The 22745-nt window shown below is 42.2% G+C and overlaps 2 protein-coding genes across 6 annotated transcripts in view; both read right to left on the bottom strand.

The window, feature by feature from the left end:
- Window positions 1-3281: 3281 nt before the first annotated feature.
- On the bottom strand, window positions 3282-14364 carry ENPP5 (ectonucleotide pyrophosphatase/phosphodiesterase 5 (putative)). 3 transcript variants are annotated; one of them, XM_017813070.1, is made up of 4 exons: window positions 14307-14364; window positions 11452-12303; window positions 8014-8190; window positions 3282-6671 (listed from the first exon to the last, which is right to left on the bottom strand). In XM_017813070.1, exons 2-4 carry the CDS (start codon window positions 12296-12298, stop codon window positions 6301-6303), a joined length of 1395 nt encoding a protein of 464 aa, XP_017668559.1. In that variant the 5' UTR covers window positions 12299-12303; window positions 14307-14364; the 3' UTR covers window positions 3282-6300. The 3 variants fall into 3 exon arrangements, with proteins under 3 accessions (XP_017668559.1, XP_017668560.1, XP_017668561.1); XM_017813071.1 differs by having other exon boundaries at window positions 11452-12306; window positions 14307-14362; XM_017813072.1 differs by having other exon boundaries at window positions 11452-12306; window positions 14311-14360.
- Window positions 14365-16238: 1874 nt separating this feature from the next.
- The window catches only part of RCAN2 (regulator of calcineurin 2), an 87324-nt gene continuing 80817 nt past the window's right edge, over window positions 16239-22745 (bottom strand). For all 3 annotated transcript variants that reach the window (XM_017813101.1, XM_017813102.1, XM_017813104.1), the window contains one exon: window positions 16239-22721. In XM_017813101.1, coding sequence (XP_017668590.1) covers window positions 22561-22721 — 161 coding nt within the window. In that variant the 3' untranslated portion in view covers window positions 16239-22560. The remainder of the gene's footprint in view (window positions 22722-22745) is intronic.

Below are 22745 nucleotides of genomic sequence, written 5' to 3'. Positions count from 1 at the left end.
TTGACAGTTTGATGTGCAGTCATCAAACAAGTCTTCCAAACTCTTATTTTAAGCCCTGGAAATTTAAAGAGAAAAGTTAACAGATCTTATCTCAAAAAAATAAATACTCTGTAGCTTTTGAGATATATAGATGCAAATTTCTGGTGAAGACCAGTGCTAATGGTTCTTCTAATTGAAACTCTTGATTCCTTGTTAATGGTCAGGTTGTAACTTGACGTTAAAATTTGATGTAGAAAGCCTTAAATGATACCTTATCTTTCAGTGAGGAGAGGATGTGAGGTTAAATTGTTAATGCTAACCCAAAAGAGAACTGTGGTTACCGAGTCCTTTTCCTACAAGTTTGATGGTTTTAAAAAATAATTTGATGTGACAGAGGTACATGGTAGTGTGCAATGTCATTTCTCTTTCACAAGCTCCAATTCAATGCAGTTTGGTATTGGCCCCACACTGCCTTTTAGTGATCCAGCAGGGAGGGGGCAGGGACTTTGGGACAGAAAAGCTGCTTCTAACTGTCCACAGAAAAAAATACATTGGAGTTTTAGAAATGTGTGGAAGCTTTACTACTTTGTGTCTTCCTCTCTGGGTATTCTGTTGTACTGATTAAAAACACAAACCAAAACCTAACTGGTTCTGGTTTCCCCTCCTTCTTAAACTACTAGTTATTACTTACTAGTGCTTTACTCTGGATTAATCTGAACTTGAAAGAGACTCAGGCCCCTTGAAAAATCTGTTCTGTTACTGACAGGGTACTGGATTTTAACCTGTTGCTATCCTAGAGCAGTAGCTGGACTGAGCACAGAGTCACCTTCCCATCCTGCCAGAAGTTTGAACTAATTAATTACAAGCACCAAGAGGTCGAGTTAATGAGTAACTACAAAGGGAATGTTTTGCAGGGTAGGACCCAGGCTTGGATATGCTGTAAAGGGGAGGACATTGGAGAAAGTTGTTTGTTAGGTTCTCATAATTCTGCTGATACAGGGTGGGATCCTCAGGTGGTGATGGAATTTTTGGGAGATGCTTTGCATCATCTGTGTTTGGAAAGGCTTGACTAGACTGAATTAATCTTCCCAGCAGACTGGGTCAGATCAAACTGTACTGTCTCTACATGTGAGTTCTAGTGTTTTTTTTCTGGAAGCTAAACCTGATATAGCACAGTGTTTGCTCCACTCTGTTCTCCCCCTTCTCTGCCCTCCCCCCAGCAGTTGTCACACAGCCTGTGATGGATGTGCTCTCAGTTCCTCTGTGCATCCCCCTCACAGGCAGGTGGCAAAGTTACCACCAAGATTTTAATGGCCAGAAATGTAAATGCTGACTGAAGTGCAGTGTCATCTGAAACAGGAGTGTTGTTACAGATGGGGAAATCAAGGTTTAAGTGCATTTCTCCTTCTAGCTCTAGGCAGCCCCTTCTGATGAGAATTGCTACAAGTCACTGAGCTGCTGTGAAACCAGACAGTGAGTGGTTGTATTGAGTGGAAATCCCTAACACCCTCTACTCCTCCTCCCTTAGCGTGGAGACTAAACAGTGCTACTCTGGAAAGGGCTCAAAGAGGAAATTTAAGTACTAAGAAATAGGATAAACTGTATTCAAGTTGCATTGCAGATTATTTTCATTTCCAAAGATGTGGTATGGTCTGTAATGGTTCTGAGTATTCTTCCTGGCACAACGGGTTTCAGAGTCACTCTTGTACATCCAGGATTTCACACAGATCATGTACAGATGAAGAAAACCTAGAAAAACACCTCTTTGTCCTTAAGACACAAAGTTGATTTATTTAAAGATGATTATTTTTTTAAATTCTGGCAAAACACTTCAGCTGCCTCATTACAGTTTGTGTTCTATTTCTTACGAAAGCTGGTGGCTGATTTTCTTCCCAAGAGCCAATTCCGAATAAGAACGGCAAAGTTGTGGCTTCTGCTTCCTTAGAGCTGTGATAAAGGGGCGATAGTTTGTGGCAACAATTAATGACTTGCTAAATAGACACAACTCAGCAATGTTCACACAGGGCATGTTAATTCAGAGGACATTCCTAACACTTAAACTGTCAGAGAAGTTTAGAAGGGGATAGGAGGGATATTTGTAGCCACTGCCCTGCAGTGAAAGCTCCTGTTTCATTATGTTGGCTGTCTCCATAAGGGAATGCAACACTGGGTACAGAAGCCCTAAAACGTCCACCCTCTGTGGTTCTGTGCTTTTTTGGCCATTAGCATCAAGGAAACAGTTCCAGAATTGAGCTGACTTCAACTACAGCTCTGAAACACTGGTTTCAGGGGCAAGTTTAACTTGCTGCCTACACGCTGCCTATGAAAATAAACCAACATCATGTATCTCCAAGGATCAGGCCACAGGGACAGATGTTTGCTCTAACATGCATGGTAGCATTTTTTATTGCAAAAAAACCAGTAATGGAGGTTTGTTAATAGGATTCAGATTAGGATTTAATTATGGACAGGCTGATAGCACTATTGGATTTTTCATTTTCATGTGCTTGCAATAATTTTTGTAGCCTACCACCTAATAAATGTTTACACCACTTTTACTGTAGGACACACATGCCATGAAAGGTTTGTACAGCAGCACAGGTATGGTCAACACAGAATCCTTCGCCATTATTTTAGCAGGGAAGGAGACTGGGAAGTAACCCTGTTAAATTTGCATTTTACAAAACAGCAGGACCCAACCACTGCACATTTGTTCTTCTTCCACATTCAGCTTGTGTTGTTCACACTTGTGACAGGTCTCTGCCCATGATGGGGGGGGGGCAGTTGAAACCAACCCAAACCATTCTATGATTGTTTGAAAAGTCAGGCTGCACAACCCTTCATCCTACAACAGGCTTGGCAGTGCTGGGTTGATGGTTGGACCCTTATTGTCGAAGTCCTTACCAACCTAAACAATTTTATGAATCTGATTTTTCTGCCTTTTTTTAATTATTATTTTTCTTGTGACTGCACTTCTTGTAGCAGCATTTACTGCAGCTCTTTACCAAGAAAGTCTGGAAGATTTTTTTTGGTAAAAAAACCTGTATTCCCACCATTGGTAACTGATAGCTGGTTTTTCCATATACAGCAGCAAGGGGGGAAATGAGATCTATTATAAAAGAACTTTCACTTAAAATTCCTCAGTTCTATCATACTTCCAGTTATTCTTAATAAAGGCATAGACTATGCAGAGTCCAAGAAATATTTGGGATGCAAGAGTTAAGGCCATTCTCCCCCAGTCACTCCCTCCCCTTCAGGTTTGTTTCCCAGAAGCGTTTTTAAATGAAACCAGCACTCCATGCTTGGTAGGACTACAGCAAAGATGTATTTCAACTCCAGCAGTTCCAAACACGAAAAAACAAAGAAAACATTTGACATCTGTACGCTTCACAGGTCAGTAATGAAGCACAACATCATGCATCACTCTTGGTTTCCAAGCTTAAGTTACAAGCAGTACACAGTGTACTCAAATCCAGTTTCCAATAAACTTGTTTGCACATCATAGAAAGTATCATATACACAAAAACCAAATCCCATGTCCTCCCCACCCAGAAAGATAGTCTGACAAAATGTCACATCAGAGAAAAAATTGCTGTGCTTTCATCATCTGTGCTTTCAATTCCATTAAGCTCACACCCAACTTAAAACAGTGTTTGACACCAGCTGGGCAAATATACTAACAAGGAACTACCCAAAAGGTACCTGCAAATACTCCAAAGAACAAAGGAAGTGTTTAGCCCTAAACTGAAATACCCAAATGCTACAAGATTCCCTTCTGGTTTTTTTACAAAGTTTTATTTTACCCTCCTCAAAGAAGGGCCTCACAGTGCAATACAGAACAACAACACACACAATTCTCACATCCATGTCCCCAAATTATTTTCAGTATTATTGTTCCCAAAGCCTTTGTTGCAGGAAACTTACTGCTTTCCCTTGTTGCATATTTGGGCAGGTAAATCTAAGTCCAGGATGACTGAACAACACCAACTCTGGCCCCTCCTTAAAATCAAGATTTACTTTGGCTGATAGAACTACACCTGCCACAATTAAAGTGGGGGTTTAATGAACAACTCTGAGATTACAACCCAGTTATTTTCACATCTGCCATGATTACTGCTATGAAATTGCTGCAGTAAGAGCAATTTCTATTAAAGCAGCATGTTCCAAAGTGCATAATTGCAGTAAATACAAGAGAGGGTTATGGCATCTCCAACTGCCACTGTTATTGCCTTATCCAAGCCTGTAGATCTTTCCTTAAACACACACTAAGGCATAGCTAATGGCCAGCTCTACTAAGAATCAGCTTTACAGACCTTTTCCTTCAGTGTTTTCTTAAGTAAATGGCAATACAGGAAAAAAAGACAGTTCACAGCATAGCAACAGCACTGAGTCAGATAAGTTCACAAGATTTCACATATATCTCCCAAACTGAGAGCTGTCTCCCAACAGATCTGCATGTTTCCTGCCTTCCTAAAGCTACCATTACAGCTAAACTTTCAGCATATCCCTTAAGCTGGATTATTTCACTGCCTTCCCTCTCAAGCATTTGCTGAACCCAGGTGTGGCCTCTGGAAACGTCCACATCTGTCTGCAAGACAGGTTGGGGTTGCTAAGCAAATGTCCCTGCCATTACAGAGGAGCCCAACAGATCATCATTAAGTCTGGAATTTAGTCCAGCAAAACGAGTTTTGTACTCCAAACCCTCCCCTTGCAGTACTGACTGTCAGTCACACTGTTTCCTCGGCAGAGCACAACCAAAGCCGAGGTGTTCCCATCCTTGCCCTCTGCTGGGGGCTGTGGCTACAGCTATAAATTGCACTTAAAAATACTCAGTTTGCTATTTCTGCATGAATTTTAAAAGTTTCTTTCTCCTTCAGGCATTGTACTCAGCATCAAAGTGATGAGAAATACTATCTCACAGAGGGAGAAGGGGAAAACTCTGACAATGAGACAACTTTTCTCACTTCAGACCATGTTTTTCACACAAACCTTAGTCAGCAGCTTCTCACCTACCATTTAAGTGAGCTCACAGAAAAACCCCACAACTACACTAGCAAGAAGATTTATTGCCACACACAAAAGGATCAGAATAACATGTAGCTTTGTTGACTCAGAATTAATATTTTTCCCTGACAGAGGCTTTCCTCCAGAAGAACAAACTCCAGTCTTACACCTTTTTTTTTAATATTAAAGTGTGCTTGTTCAGTTTTAAGAGCATATATGGCTTAAGATTTATATGGCTGCTCCATAAATTGCAACTCGAATCCTGCTTATCCAATTCTAGGGTCCACCAGGCACAGCAGATAAAGCACAAGACACAAGTCAAACTCACAGTAACGAAGAGTCTCCGATAACAGATGAACACCCAGGAACAGAACTCTGAAACCAGCCTGAATATCATGTTCCTTAACTGATCCATCTCCCTTAGTCTGAAAGAACCTTCTTATCACAGAAATATAGAAGACTCCATTTGGATATACAGGTGTGGTGCTTTTAAGTGTCTTTATCCTGCCAGCTGCATGGAACTTCTAGAAAATTCAGTCCAGTGTACAGGAAATAGAAAATGTGAAGACCTAAATTTACTTAAAATCATACTTAAAATGGTAAAGACCTGTATTTACCGAAATAATATTTTTTTAAAATTAAGAATCAAGCAGTTTAATACTGATTGCTAAAGGCAATACCACTTAGATTCATATTCTGGGGCTACAATTAACAGAGTAGTTTGAAGAAATATGCCTAATTCTAAATGTAGAGACTTGGCACTCGTGACCTAGCTGAACAATAATGTTGTTTTCCACAGGATTTAACCCACTAAGTTGTCTGTAATGGTGACCAAGAGCTTCCTTGGGCAGGGAAGTTAAAAAAAACAAACAAAGAAGTTTAGTCCCATTCAGTGACTTGTTAGAATCGAAGAGACTCAAAAAACCTCTCAAGGAACAAAAAAAAAAGAAAAAAAAAGAAAGAGGGTGGGAAATTAAATCACCATTTAATAGTCTGTGAAATGCACCTCAGCTGATGTTATTTATCTAAAAATAGCTATAATAAGGTATTTGAGGTCTGTTGTTACTACATGTCTACATACATAAACAGCTTTCCAGGTTTACCTACAATATCTTTGATGCCTGGAAGATGAAGTGGCTGCAGGGTGAAACAGGAACATGCTCTTTCTCTGCATCCCTGGTCTGTACGTGCCCCAGAGTACCAATGGATCAGCATCCACCTCCTTTTACTTCAGATATTTATGCTGATCCATCTCTTATTACTTATTTTCTCTGTATAAGCTTATTTCAAGCCTCAGACAGGAAATAATCCCAAGTGTTAATGATCTTGCAGCAGTGGCTGGGCAACTTCAGTGTGTAGGATGTGCATGGAATTTGCTTGGGCAAGGACAAAATGCTTAACAAAAACTGCAGTAAAAACCAGAACAAGCAAGCTGCCCAAGAAGACTCCTATGACCGTGGAACAGGTGTCTGCTCCAAAGGCTCCAGGAACTTCAGCAAGGATGTCTTTCACGGAGTTGAAGGAGCCGTTGTTTGGCAGAGGGTCAATACGAAGCAGATGACACAGCAAGGGGTACAAGTCTGTAGCATTCATGGCTTCTTTGGTGGCATTCTTTCTGAAAGCAGGCCCAACTGCCACAAAAATGGGATGCATTTCTGGTATGATGTTGTCATACCCGTGGTTACCAACTTGAAATAAAAGATAGAGAAAGGTCAGTATTCTGAAGTTGCAAAACAAGCAACCCTTTCCTAGAATTAGCAGAATGCAGAAAAGGCACAGCCATCAGTTATTCTTGCAAAGGTTTAGAAGAATTCTTTTGATCCATTTGTCTCCTAGCAAATATGAAGTCTCAGAACTACAAAGAGAAAATGGTTTAAAAAAACCCAATGGAGAGCACTATTTGAAAAAAAAATAAAAAGAGCTAGGAAAAAAAGGTAAGCTCACATGGCAGTAACCACTGTCAATGACACACTACCTATAGCCAACTTTCCTTGATTTTTCTCAAGGAAAAGCTCCAATTTTGCAACTGGCCCAGATCTCTTAGAGAAAAATAAAAAAAAAAATATGTAGAGATAGATTGTCCATTTGACTCCAAGTTTGACACTTTGTCCAATTTTGTGCACTATCAACTCATCAACAAGGAAAAGACCTCACTACTGGGTCTCCACTGCCCCTTCCCAACAGGGGTACTAAAAACTCTGAACATGCAGAACACACAGGCATGAGAAGCTGCTCTCAGCACCTACTGACAAACTTGTTACATCTTGCAGGTAACTCTTTGGAGCTCTTTGGAGTCATAACCTGCAGCAAAGTTTAGAAGGTTTTCAATTAAGAAACTTAAACACCGACCACATGACACCTGTATTTTTCCTCCTATGTAACCAAAAAGTTACAGTTTAATGTCTCCATTCTATCTATAATAAATCTCAAAACCCCGAAGTAAGGAACTTAAAAATCTTGGGGTTTTTATTCCTCCATATCACCTAGAATGCATTTTATCCTCTAAGACAAGCGAAAAACACTGGTGTGCAGAAACAAAGACTCTTTGTAGCAATAGAGCGGGGTTACTGTAAGTGTAGCACGCACAAAAGCTGAGGACTTTCAGAAAACGTTTTTGTATTTCCAACCCAACCTTCTCCAGTAAATAAGTAGTATGTGATAAAACAACCCTATTCACCCTCTACTCAACAAATTCAGTTACAACTTTCTTTTTTAATCTCTCAGGAAGTGCTTGTCAGTTTGCTACATCCTGAAAGACCTCAAGTATGAGGCCACTAAAACATGTGACTGATCTTATCTCAGAAAGTCTAATGTTTAAAGAAACACTAAGTGTGGATTCTCCTCCCCTAATAGTAGGGTGCTTCCCATCCCACCAGGGGAAAAAAACAGAAATTCTACACACTTCAGTTTTCCCTCCCAATCTTAAAGAAAAATAAAAAATGAACATAGGTTGAGACTGGGAGAGAAAGTACCACGTAAGGTTCCTGACTAGGAAGATACAGCAAACCACCATAAAGGCAAGATACTTACCCAGAAAAATATCAGACTTATTATGTACGATTTCCCATCCGTTATCAGCCACTGCTAAAATGGGCTGAATTTTACTGTTGTGTTTGTAATGCCATCTATCTGGAATCTGCTCCTTTTTATATACAGTCATGTTGGGATGAGCGTTGGCCAAAGCTTCATATACTTCATCCAGTTTGCCTTCAAATAAACAAAAGAGACAAAAGACAAAAATTAAACATACCAATATGTTTACTGAACTAATCAGTAGTTTAAATACAGCTGAAAGAAGAGGACAAAATGCACTTCCTTAGTGAAGTGAATTTAGTATAATTCATGAAGTTAATTATAGCTGTAGGAGACAATGTGTGCATATATGTTGCTGTGAGAAATCCAGAGGATCATTCACGGTAAGATCCCACCTGACACCAGACTTCACAGCCTGTTCCCAAGCAATAAGTGCCCTGCTAATTTTAGAAAAATCCCTCATTTCATAGTTGTCAGAATGTGAGCTTCTCACAGGAATGAGCTAGAAGGCATTCAGTTAAATCCCATGGAAAAGGAACCAACCCCTCCCAGCTTCATGCAAAGCCTGAAAGCAAGAAGATAGCTCCTAAACCTGTTCATGAGGTAATAAGGGCATTCAGGTCATATTCTGTCTGTCCCACAGTTGGCTGTGATGACAAGTGGCACTTTTTATTATTTTTTTTAATTTTTTTAATTTCAAAGCAGTCTCATTGTTAGCTGCTTTCCTTTAAAAGGGGAAAGAGAGAAGCCACTTTGTTTCTTGGCATTGCTGAATCATCTCGAGCAGGGAACACATGACAAGCACACCAAGGGACAGGCTGGAATGGCAGATGAAGGTGGAACTTTTGGTCTAGAACTGTCAGCCAACTGTATTCAATAACAGCCAACAGCACAAGCTACTCCTCTGTATTCCCAGTGCCTGCTCCTTTCCTTTCCTTAGTCACAGTGAGTGCAAACCCTCAAGCCCTGTACTACCACTGAATAAATAAGCATTTCCCACCCCCAATTCTTTATTTGCTTAATTCCAGTTTCTGAGCTTGTCTTTCCAGTAAAAGCCACTTAAGAGCCACAACCAGTTGGACAAGCTGGAACATCAGTGCACAGACAGGAGGAACCAGAACACAGAGACAGAAGCACAAAAACAAGTTCAGGAATTGGCATTTGAGCAAATTTCTTCAATCCTTCCCCTCCATTTGAGGAAAGACTCCTACTGAGGGCTATGCAGTGCATACAACAGACTTATGTGAAATACCAAATCCCTCAGCTGAGCACTTTGTGCACTCAGCTGCCCCACTGGATTGGGCACAGTGTGTCTGCAGGCCCATCTCAGTGACCATTTACAGCCTACGTGGAGTTTGGAATGTACCTCAGGGAAAAAAGGTCGAGAGGAGGTGCCCAATGTCTCTAAAGAAAACGTGTTCATTTTCCCCCTGAGTTCCTAGAATCCAGTATAGAAATTGTGAAGGAAAACTGGAAATCCATTAATGTATAATGTTTCTTATCTCAAACTGGCATAAAAACTTGAGAAACACAATAGAGGTCAAGATGAGACAGCAAAAATGCAGATATGATAGAGAGAGTTACAGCAACAAGGGACTCCAATCTAGCATTTCTAGGACTATACTAGTAATAATGTTAATATTGTTATGCCACTTTTCTATATAGGATGGCAGGGAGGAGAAGCCCCAAATACAGCAAACTATGATTTTACACTAAATTAATTATTTTAATTATTTATATCAAATGCAAGGAAAAAAGCCAGCATCAGCAGCTGTGCTACAGGTACCTTCTTTGTGAAGATATTATTACTTCCCCACACACTGTAATACACCAGCATGGTTAAATAATGGCTTTAATCCATCTCTCGGGGAAGAAATATGCAGCCAGTTAAACTAAAAGAAATTGCTGCATTTTTAAGCATTCAAAGTTTTCCCCAATGTCTCACTAAGTTTTACCATTCCCTTGGCTTAAGCAAGACAAATGGAATAACAAACAGGTGAAGAATCAGTGTTTTGTACTTAAGCGTATGTCAGTTCATAGCTTAACTGACAGTGAAACTCACTGTTTTATAGTAAAAATCATAGCTGCTAACACAGAAGGAAGGAATTTTAGCTGTGCTCAAAACTCAATTCTTGTTTACTGGTAATGTAACAAATACCTGAATCTCTGGCCAAAACCAAATCCAAGCTATTTCTGAAATCCACTGAAATGTCTGTTTTACTATTCTGTCATCTAATTGCTGCCTAGATACTGTTTCTTCTCAGCATTTAGCAGACAGGAGAATCAAGTTACACGCCTTCAAGTTCTCATTTACTGCATCAAGGACGTTTCAGCACCAAAGTTTACTTTTACAGCTTTTTTACTTGCTTATGAGAACATCCTACTCAACCATGTTGTCTCTATGAGGATGGAGCTCCCAAACTTGGCTTTTTTATCACCACTGAGGGAAACAGCACCCAGCTACAAGCACCCGAGTGTGCTCAGGCAGCAATGATCTCAGTTTGGACATATTAACAATTTAGTCTGAAGTATTCCTCAAACTAAAAATGACAAGAGACATTTGTTTGCACATAAAAGTCTGCAACATACCCTCCCTACTGGGACATTTAAATACAGAGCGCTATCCATTAGTGATGCAAATTTTACAGAATTCTTAAAAAACTCCTTTTCAGAAAGCCACCTTAAAACTCAACTTCCAAATCAGCATTTTTTTGTGTGGACAGGGTTGCTATTTTCCAGGTTAACACATTTGCACCAAATAGTTATAACACTTGATCATCAAAATAAAGAGCAGCACCTTTGCATTAGTGACACTAAACATCAGCTGACACTTCAGCAACCCTTCATGACTGCAACCAGACTTCAGATTTTGATTCCAACAATATTCTTGCTCATCATCACAATAAAAACAGTATGAATATAAGTGGATGGCTGTTCAGCATAACAGGGGAAAAAAACTAGTGAACTACAATAGCTGGCAGCTAATCAAATAGCCAACACAAGCTTTCTTTTTATCAAAGCTCCCCATCTGGTCTCAGTTTAACTCTGTTTGAGTTAGAAATATAATTCTTCCACTATGGCTTCAGCACCTTGATGAAAGGCAAGATATGTAACATTCAGGTGTTATCTATCTAGAACACCATTCAGCCTCGATAATGCCATTATATTATCCTACTTCTCACAAAAACTGAAGGATCTTTGGCAACATTACTCAACAAAAGATAGATTTGCTCCCTTTTCATTTCAGAAAATTAATCCAGGCTTTTGACTGAGCTAGCAAAAAGAATAAAGAAGTGATCCTGCAAGTACTCCTTGTTCAAGGCTGATGTCCTACTGGCATCAGTGCTGCTACCACCACTTCAGTTAGGGAATGATGTCTATAAAGTTTGGATACTTAAGTATCTCTTCAGACAATTTTACTGCTGTAGCTCCTACCTTCTTTTGGCAAAATGGCTACTGCGGGAGAATGGTCAATGACTTTATAGAGGTCTCTGTCCACATACTGATCAAGCTCAATGACCCTCTCTGAGGACAGCTCTGACATCCCGTGATCACTGGTGATGATGACATTTATCACACCCCACAGCTTCGCCGCCTTCAGCTTGGAGATGAGATATCCCAGTTTGTTGTCAATATCACTAATTACCGGTCCCATAAGTGGGTTGTCTGGGCCCAGAAAATGTCCCATTTCATCAGGCTGTTCCCAGTAAAGGAGACCAAAGTTTATGGGCTCTTCTGATGTAAACCACTCAATAAGCTTGGCAACTCTGTCTTCGAAGGGAACGGTTTCATTGTAGGGCATATAATGTGTGGGCAACACTCCGTGTATTTTCACGTCTGTTCCAGGCCACATGGCTGCGCCGGACTTGTGTCCTTTCCTCTGGTTCGTTATCCATATCGGGCTGGCCTCTTCCCAGAACTTGGGGTTATAGGTATTCATTTTGGTCAGAGAGAAGGTTTCATTCAGAACAGGATCGTACATCTCATTAGCGACGATGCCGTGGCTCTCTGCGTAGAGACCAGTCACCAGGGTGTAATGGTTGGGGTACGTTTTTGTTATGAACACATTGGTGACCTGCTTGACATGAACCCCGTTCTCCATGGCATAATGGAAATTGGGAGTTGAGACTTTATAGATGTAATCCCATCGAAATCCATCGAAAGATACCAGCAGCACTCTGGGCTGGAGAGACAGCGCACTTTGAAGAAATAGTAATAAAATTCCCAGGACTTTCCAATAACAGCTCATGGCTATTCTGGAAGGTATCTTCTGAGGCAACATGGCATCTGCTGAGCAGAGACAGAAGGTTTGTTTGTATTAACATGTTTTGTTAAAGTCATAACTTAGTTTTAAGAATGAGTAGCTAAAATATTCCTTATGTATTTATATCTTATGTATTTTACAAGAGCATGGACTGGCAGGACAAGGAGGAATGGCTTTAAACTGACAGAGGGCAGGGTTAGATCAGATATTAGGAAGAAATTCTTTACTGTGAGGGTGATGATACTCTGGCACAGGTTGCCCAGAGAAGCTGAAGATGCCCCATCCCTGGAATTGTTCTCAGCCAGGCTGGACAGGGCTTGGAGCAACCTGGTCTAATGGACCCTGGTCTAATGGCACCCTGCCCATGGCAGGGTGTTGGAACTAGAGGGCCTTTAAGGCCCCTTTCAACCTAAACCATTCTGTGATTTTAATTCTGTTCATACGACTCAAGGGTATTGACTCCTACCTATGACTGGAATTCCTTAATTAACAGCATGACATAATAGGACACATAATTTCACATTGTATTGGGTTGTGCTCCCCTGCCCCAGTTTCCTTCTGCCCTTCCCAAACACCCTCTTGTTCAAAACTCAGTTATCTTCTCAAAGCAAGATCACTGTAAGAATCCTCACATGGGACTTCCCTGTCTGTAACTGACCTAAAGTTTCATGCTTATATTCCCCACTTCTTGCTCAACAGCATCATTTAACCACAAGACCAGATATTCCTCAATACAATCTTGCACCGATACTCCACACAGTTCCCTTTAGGTTCCCACTTTTCAGCAATCCTCTGAGACAAGTCACTACCGAAATTCAGCTGGAAAACAGCAATGCATAAAATCATCTTTATATTCAGAGTACATAACTGTCCTAGTTAATATAAAAAGTTATACTGTAACAAGCATCTGAATACCACTGCAGTGACGGAATAGGATCTGTCATTCTGGCAGAATACAAGATATATTCCATGGGAAGTTTTACCACTCCAATTCCCCAGTTCCTCTGATTCTCCTCAATCTCTCTCTCATATATACATTTACACTTGAAAACAGCACAAGCACTGCTGACTGCCCAGAAAGGTTGTGGTTTCCCCCATCCCTGGAATTGTTCTCAGCCAGGCTGGACAGGACTTGGAGCAACCTGGTCTAGTGGAAGGTGTCCATTCCCATGGCAAGAGGTTGAAACTAGATGAGCTTTACGGTCCCTTCCAAACCAAAGCATTCTGTGATTCTAGGATTTTAAGAACTGCAGGCAGTCAAATGTTACACCAAGCTTGTGTGCCTCCCAAAATTAAAATCCAGGCCTTGAGTTCTGTTAAGAATACACTGACACTTCGGAGATGTAATTCCCCTTTCAGCAAACAGCACAGCCCCAAAGGCTACAGAATCTCCCAGTTTCTCCCGATGGAGGATTTCTTCCAGCTGAACATGAAGGAAGGGAGAACATGCTGCTGTGTCCATCTGAACCCCATTTGCCAAATTAAATGTAGCCCTTCAATTTCCCTTGGGGAGTGACAAATACGGATTTAAGTCCTCTCAAGCAAAATCAAGTCTTTACTTCTGAACTTTACACAGTTAATGATCTCCATGTGACCTATGATTCTATTATTCTAATTCCTCAATTGCACGCTTTTAATAGATAATAAATGATGAGTGGTTTGTTGGTTTTTATTTTCCCCTAAGGCCTTCCTATACCGGTCTTCCCTGGATACAATCTAAACCCATCTACTGACGCGGGTCTCTCCAGAACTCCGCAGAACAAAGCCCTGGGGACCAGAGGGGCTCTGGGGGGACAAAGCCACCGGTGTGCCCATGTCAGGAGTTGCCACACGGACACACGGACACACAGACACCGCGGGCCGCGCTCGGCGGCCACCGGAGCTCAGCACTCGCGAATGCCGAGCCCAGGCCGCCGCTCCCCGCTCGGCAGCCCCCAGAACCTCGTGTCAGAGCCGGGCTGGAGGACGCCAGGAACCCCCACCCCACCACCAGCACCCCCCTCTCCGGGGCCGCTCCCCCCGTTACCTGCGGGCCCGCGGAGCAGCGGGTCAGGCTCCGGCACCGCCCCGGGCGCAGCGGCGGCGGCGGCGCCGGGAGTGGCCGCCGGGGCCGTCACTCAGCGCGCGCGGGGCGGTGCCGGGCGTGAGGCGGGTCCGGCCGTGAGGGGGTCACGGAGTCGCGGAGCCACAGAGTTAATTAGCTTGAGAAGGGCTGTGAGATCGTCGAGTGCAGCCTGTGACCGAACGCCACCATGTCAGCTAGGCTACGACACTAAGTGTTTCCTTAAACACCGTCCCTGCACCACCTCCTTTGGCAGCCCGTTCCGATGTCCAGTCACACTTTCTGTGAAGAAATTTTTCCTGAAGTCCAGCCTGATCCACCCCCCCCGGCACAGTTTGAAGCTGTGTCCTCTTGTTCTGTCGCTTGTTTCCTGGGAGACCGACCCTCACCTGGTTACGCCTTCCTGTCAGGGAGCTGTAGACAGTGAAAAGGTGTCGTGTGTCCCCCCCCACCAGCCTCCTCTTCTCCAGGCTGAGCTCCCCCAGCTGCTCCTCACATGGACGTGCACTCCAGACCCTTCCCCGGCTCCGTTACCCTTCTCTGGACACGCTCCAGCACCTCAATGTCCTTCCTGAAGTGCGGGGTCCAGAACTGGACACAGGATTTGAGGTGCCTCAGCAGTGCCGAGTAACGAGGTAGAATCCCTGCCCTGGTCCTGCTGCCACACTATTGCTGACACAGGCCAGGTGCCATTGGCCTTCTTGGCCACCTGGGCACACACTGGCGCATGTTCAGCCACTGCCAACCAGCACCCCCAGGGTGTGAGGTGACCTCAGGACAGTGTTTGCCCACCATGATGAGGTGGGAGAGGAGCTCGCTGGAACAGCCCTTCTGCAGGTGTCAAGAGGGGCAGGTTGTAAGGGTGTTGCTTCATATTGTAAATTAAATAGAAATTATATAGAAACAGGGCCCAGGCAGGGCTAGATGGGTTATGAGCATTTTTTCCCTGCCAGATACTTTTTTCCCGCATTCTGGTGTTCAGACCCACAGCCATGCCCTGGAATGAAGAGCAAAATGAGTTTATCCCTCTTCATCTCACGACAAATTGAACTGCTGAATGTGATAAAAATCCAAACTGGGTTTCCCATTCCCACCTTTCCTAGTTGAGGATCTGTGCCATGTATGGGTCCACAGCCTACGCCCTGTATGAACACAAACCCCACCCCACTTCACGGCAGTGTACAAAACCAGTATCCTCTTAATGATGCATGGGTACATGCACCTTATTAATCACTTTATAGCTGGCATGCCTATCTGGTAGATATGTATGTATGTGTGTGTATATATACATACAGGTATATGTGATACCTTCCTCCCCCTCACCCTGCTCTTTTAGTTCTTTTAGTTGTTTTCTTAATGTCTCTTTTTTTCCTCCTTCATTAGGGTTCTGTTACACATGTGAGCCTGAGACCAGAACAAGACTAGAGGTGTACGTTGCTGCTGTGGTAGTAGGCTGTTGTACAGTTGGAAACTGAGCTGGACCACATGTATAGGACAAAATTCATGATCCGATTCCCCGTCGTGACCTGTACCAAAAGCTTTGGAGAAAGCTGTAAAAATAAAAGTAATTAAAGAACTCCACCTGTGTGTACTGAAATCTCAAGTTGGGTGTCCCTCAACAGCAATGTGCTGTACCACAGTGTTACTTTCACTAGCTAGGAAAAATTGTGCTCACATTTACTGTTGTTTCGGATTTGATTTTGGCTTCTCACTCAGATCTGGACGTGTGGGGAGCTGCCTCTGCAGTGGCTGGGATCAGTCACTAGAGGGTACAGGTGTACCTGGATTTAAGGAACTGCTCTAAATAGCTGGAAGTGATAATATTTGTCTTGGATGCCAGAAAGGGCTCAGCTGCTTAACACCATTATAAAATGAAAACAAAGCACAGGCAAGGAGTTTGCTAATTCCACCAAAATGTTTAATACCATAGTAGATTTTCATTGAAGTACAGAGCTAATGTGAATATTTGTACAAAATATGTGGTTAAAAATAGTATTGATTTATAATATATACAGATATGTCACATCCGTGTCAGAAGTGCAGACACTCGAATGAAACCATGAGTAATGCTTTTAAATCTACAACAACATACACGAAATATTTCTGCAGCTACCCACATTAGGACAACTTGCCAAACTGACACTTAAGGATCCGTCAGTCGTTACAGATGGCATTTCTTTCAGAAGTTTCTGAACAAGAACTCTGCTCTAAAATGGATTCAAAACATTTACCTTCATTAACCCAACAGTGAAGAGAACACATCTGTGTGACACTAATGTAGACACAACTTTCTCGCACTAGATAAACGATCAGTTACAATAATTTGGCTGATTTTCTGGTGAGAATAATAGAGAAGTTTAATCCTTCTTGCTGGATACTCTTACTGATGTGAGGAAACCCCTGACCCAAATGGGCCCTTAATACAGCTCTCAGTTACGTGGATCTGAATCTTGAAGTCTGTCTTAAGGTTCTGAATAGCTTTATTTTTCGTTTGAGACTACTCACACTTCACAGCTTTCCCCGCCTGACTCCAGTAAGAATCTCACTAACAAACAACCCCCATCTAGGCTTTTGCTGCACCAGGACATACTCCTGTATTAAGATGACTCTTGCTGCAGCCTCAGAACCTCTGTGTAGTGACTGAACAAACTGACAGAAGAGGAGAGAGAATTCAGGCTGGTGTGGTTTTTAAAGTTTTCTGAGCATCTCTGCAGTGGAGGCATTCGAGGTTCTTGCCCATCCTATGGGAGTGCTGCTGCTGTTCTGCCTCTAACAGTGCCAGCTTCCCTCCCCTCCAAGCCAAAGCAAATATACTCCACAGTTCAAACAGACCTGTGGGAAAGAGCTTTTACAACATTTCCTCCCGGTCATTTTACCCCTGAATGTTGCAGTTTACATGTACTTAGAAAAAGAGCACAGCTCATATTAGAAAAACATCTCCTTTTAAGAGGAGGCTGGAATATTGAAAGCTGCTGTGCTCCCCTAGAAGATGGGCTAAACCAGGAAAAGCCATGTTTGGATTTTTTGTGGGTTTGGGGTTTTTTTGGTTTTGTTTTTTTTTTTTTTTTGCTAGCGTAACAAATTATTCAAGAGCTTTGTGTGAGGGCAAGTATAAATGAGGGTCTAGCTGGGACTTCAGTCCATACCTGGTTTTGATTTTTGGTAAAACAGAACTAAATGTAATTTCTTAGGCAGAGAGGAAGCAAGGAAATGCAAAGGTCTTAAATTCATACTGGTATGTGAGAGAAAGCCTGAAGCAGCTAAAATTTTAGTGGTAAAATGTTTGCCACTAAAGGAGGACCAATAATAAATTCAGTAAAGGTTCTTTAGAGCATCTGAAAGCATAATCAGCCTCCGATCCTTTGGGACACACAGCTCTCTGCCACTCACAGCTGAAGCTCTGAAGCTCATTTCCCAGTGCTGCATCCAGTGCCAAGTACCATGGAAGAGCCACAACTGGCATGTCAGTAACAGAGCATTTCAGTTGGGTTGGATGGAGAATCTCACTGTAGTAGGGAAAGCTCGTGTGGTGCTCCAAGTGAAGAATAAACCAGGCCTCCTACATTTCACCTCTAAAGTACTCCAGAAGAAGTTCACTATTACTGCTTTTTCTAATAAAACACAGTGGTTAAGGCCTGTGTTTTCCAAAGGAGTCAAAGAGCTCATAGTTTACATCTCCAGCAAGATTTCTTGAGCAGATCTAATTTTTGTAATCATGAACAATCATCTTTTGAGAAACTAAGTCTTTTATGCCAGGCACACAGAAAAAAAATTTTTTTCCAAATCCAATATAAGAATTTCACAGGACAGTTATCAGCAAACTCATCTCCCAGTTTCCAGTCCTTTGCAAGATCCAGTACAAACTGATGCAAGAGACAACGAACAATTAATTTGAATTTTTATAACAACAAATGTTATTAGAACTTTCCCCAGCCTGGCTGGCAGCTGAATGCCATGTTCCTTGTCCAAGCACTCATGCCCACTGCATCACCCATGACTATAAAAGCATGGTGAGAACGACATCAGGTCAGGGACGTGCTTTTGTTCACCAGGGACTGTGCTACAGTTCTTCTTGTGTACATTGAGCCAAATCCACAGCAAACCAGAGCAAGTTCACATGACTCTGAAACTGCAGCAGCTTAAAATGGAACATGGGATATCCTGCCAACTCCTTTTTCTCTAATTTCTACTGAAACGGAGTTTGGCCTATGTCACACATTTAAGCATTTTCAGTTCTACCAGAGGTATACACCACACTACTCAGTTTACTGATATAGTTTAACTCTTTAAATGTTGCTTTTCCAAACGCCAATGCAAGCAGAACACAAAAATACTGTTTGCCATATTTATTATTTTAAACTAAGCTCTGAATTACACAAGTGTAAAAGTGATTAATTAGGCAGTAGCTTTTTAATAGTCCTATAAAATATGACTAAATAGAATATTTCAAAAGTATGTACAATGCAATGGAAACGCTCATGGCATCTGTGGCAGTGCTCAGACAAACCACTGGAATCACATCTTGTGAGGTGGTTCGGTCCATTCCTCGGTACAAACGACAGTCTGTCTTTTTGCAAAAAGCTTTTTCGGTGTTGCTGAATGGGAGGGAGGGGGGAAAAGACCAAAATATAACTAACCCACCCCTCTCACCCAATTTAGGATCAAATAAATGCTACACAGTTTATCCATGGGGAGAATTTTTATAATATAAAGCACTTTACAGTAACTATGTCTGGTGTCTTGTTATAGTAGAGGAAGGGATGATCTTGCCGTGTTTTCCTGCCAAAAACGAAGTGTACTGGAGTGTGCCTGCTTATGTTAGGAATGGGGGTTTGTACTACCTTGTCTTAATTTCAAAAATCAAGGCCACAGAAATTCTTTGTTGTTCTCTTTCAAAAGAGGAGATTCCAAAATACCCCTTTTCCATGCACTGGAAATGTTTTCATGCTTTAACCTGTACTGAGGAAGTAATTAAAATTTCAATTTCGTATCTGCAGAGGTCAGAAAGGACAAGCAGGCAGCAGAAACAGCAACTGTACTCCCCTGATTTCCTTCTTTTAATTTCCAAGGAGCAGCAGGAGCGCTGTCCACCCAACAGAGGCCTCAGGGCATTGCCGCCAGCTGCTCCCACTGGCTCCTGCTTTGGGAAGGAAATTAAAAGGATGTCAGCTGTGTCACTGTGCCTCAGGAGCTGTAATGTAACGTTCTTCCAGGGTTAAGACATAGGAGAATTTACTGACACCTGTGAGAAGTGCAAGTCAGAGCAACTGAGCTCAGAGATGCTACAGAAAAGCAGATTCCCACTGGGAAAGTAGGGGCTTTGCCTCTGATTTACTGAATTAAATAGGACAGTTCCCCTTCCAGATGGTCAGCATTTTTTGAAAGAAGCCTTCCTTCCATACCAGGCAAAACCTAGCCCTTAGCAAAATACCAGTTTCTCTCAAGAGTCCCAAATGCTGTGACTTTGATGATAAGGACATTATTTCATAACACCTGAAACATTTTCCTTCTGATGACCATTATTTTATCATATACAGGTGATATATAACCTTTGACCATAGTTACAACAGGCTGCTTTGAATTTTCCCGTTTGCAGTTGTGTTTCTATTTCTGTGCTTTAAGCAATGAGCCGTGTCCCAGTGCCTCCTGGGTAGCACTACACAGCCTTACACAGCCCAGAGTAGTCAGCAAACAGGGCCTCATTTTAAATCTGTCTGAAAATGCACTTTGAGGAAAGAACATTTAAGGTCCAGTGATTTAATCTGCAGTATAGTTTTACGTCATTTGAGGCCAAAGTCCTTGTGTTCAGAACCAGGTCTCTTCAAAGTTTGAGAGCATGGATACAAGGACAAGATTCAGCCTCCAACAGTCTTGCCTATAAAAAAACCCAGAGTATCACTTTGATTGGTGATGATCTCTGGTCACTTACGTGTTTAAATCTTACTGTCCCTGTTTATACTGGCCTAAACCCCAAGTACCTCAGCATTCTGTATGTTCTCAAAAAAGCCAGTGGTGTTACTCCTGAAATACCTTGTGCGGCCTATGATGGTTTTTTCAACAAGAACATCAGGGTACAGTCTCAGGGCTGTGAGTGACAATTTGTTTTCTTGAACCAATTCTAAATACATCACTGAAAAAATAATTGAAGTGAAACCTCTAAGGAGTTACTTTAAGAAAACTTTACACAGGCATCATGAGGATATTAAAGCCCCATTTTCCGTTCAGTCTCTGCTGTAGTTAATGTGCTTCTGTGAATGTAACACACACACCACGATGTCCATAATGCAGTAACAAGTATCACATTATAGATATATGCTAAGTAAAGCACTGCATCTCATCAGGAATATCAGGGGGCTGTGGTGGTCAGAGAATGAACTATATGAGAATGACAAGTTCTCATTCTCAGAACATCCTCACCATGCACATTGGGAATGCCATCTCCTGTCCTCACTGACAGAGCAACACTCTTGTTGTCCTGGAAGTGCCACAGAGGCCAAGACCACAGCAAAGGGAACTTGACCCTGCTGAAGCTTTGTAGCCTTGCTGCTAATTAAGGGCGCGATGGAACCCTCCCTCAGAAACCAGATCATTAGGTTTTATGACAAAAAAATCCTGATTACAGAACCTAAGCTGACTTTTCAGATCCTAGAGTGAACTTCCAAGATATATTTACTTATTTTAACCTGCAAAGGATTTTAAACTGTGGAATCTCACTGTGCCATTTCAGAGTCACCTTGGGGAGTACAGCTGCAGCTAATTAGCTTAAAAATCCCACTGTACCTTAGACATCTGCAGTATTAATTTCAGTGGAACTACTCATGTGCATAAATTAAGCGCATGCTTAAATATATGCAAAATCTGAGCTCAAATGTCTAGAAAATATGTTCTCAAAATGACAAGTACGCATTAAAAAAATAAATCATCATGGAAGATCTGCCAGACAGGGAATCCGGGATCTGTCTGCTGTCAGCCATGATGCAAACACAGAACAGTTTTTGTAACCCAGTATATATTGCAAGTGAAAGAAACATGCAGGACAGAGTGAAAAAAGGGGATTCAGTTGCATGCAGTCTAATTTCAAGTGTGTAATTATGGTCCTGTTTTCTTTGGCCTAAAAAAAGAGAAGAAAAAAAAAACCAACAAAAGAACTCCAACTAACCTCTCCTCACCTCCACAAACCCAAACTGCATACAGCTCAAAAAGGGCTTTGAAGCACAGGAAGTGGGAAGGGAAAAGGGCTGAATATTAGAGATGTACACGTAATTACTGACAGCTATTCACCACACCACTAGGAAAGCATTCAGCCTGTATCATTACTGGAACTTACAGCTATGACAGAGAGCAAGGAATCCCATCTTAAATGAGCAGTCAGTCAGCTTCTCTTCCTCAGACTCAGAGAGAAGTACCACTCATACCTTGATGGAAGATAAACCCACAATCCCTGTTGATATTCTGTCTCCCTCCTCCTCAGAGAGAAGGACTGACAGACACCAGACCCTCCAGGAAGCTGCTGCCTCTCCCCTGAGCCCAGAGAGCTCTGTCTCACATCCCTGCCACAATGACAGACCAGTGTTCTCTACAGCTGCTGGTGGAAGAGGGTGGCTTTCTGCTGTTTCTAAAAATATTGCAAAGATAGTGTTCCTTACAGAAAATTCCAGGGGATGAAAAGGCCACCAAGCTGCTCATCATGGCTAGGCTTCGCGAACGAAGATTTGGGACCAAGCTGCTAGTAGATTAAAAACAACACACATACCCCCATTTAAAAAAAAAATAAAAGAAAAAGGGAAAAAAACTCTCTGCTGGGAAGTGAGGAGGGCAGAGGAGCAGGCTGCTTGATGAAAGGCAGTAGCAAGTATCCTGGGAGTTTGAATATCAAGCCTGATATCAGCCTAATTTCCACCTTGAACGATCTCTCTGGTAGTGGTGTTTCAGCATGCAAATTATAGCTGTGAAAAGATCCTCAGACTGAAACCCTCCCTTGTTTCTTCAGCCTCGTTTTGCCCTTTCCAGCTAGATCTATTAGTTGGTGTGATATGGTTACATGTACAAAGATCTTTTTCCTAGCCCTTTTGTTACATAGGCTTGATTACTGTGAAGGGGTTTCAATGACCTTAATGTCCCGGTACTCAGAAGGCAATGGCTGCCTTTGAACAGAACAAAGCAAACAAAAACCAAGAGCTGTGCTGGAGGAGAGAAGTGCTGCTTCTGCCGGAGAGGCTCAGTTAGATACAGGCGGCGGCAGACCAGGGCGTCGAGTTTGAATGATTTTTGGCTTTGGAGAATTCTTTGGGTCCTCGTCTTCTTCCATGTCGCTGTCGCAGACGTGCACTACCACACTGGGAGTGGACTCTGTTCCCGCGTGCAGCTCGTATTTCTCTCCTGGAAGCAGAGAAAAACAAAATA

Source organism: Lepidothrix coronata, unplaced genomic scaffold, assembly GCF_001604755.1.
Source record: "Lepidothrix coronata isolate B3197 unplaced genomic scaffold, Lepidothrix_coronata-1.0 Scaffold39, whole genome shotgun sequence".
NCBI classification, from domain to species: Eukaryota; Metazoa; Chordata; class Aves; order Passeriformes; family Pipridae; genus Lepidothrix; species Lepidothrix coronata.
Note: the sequence above shows the minus strand (reverse complement) of the source record. Positions and strands in the feature narration are given on the sequence as shown.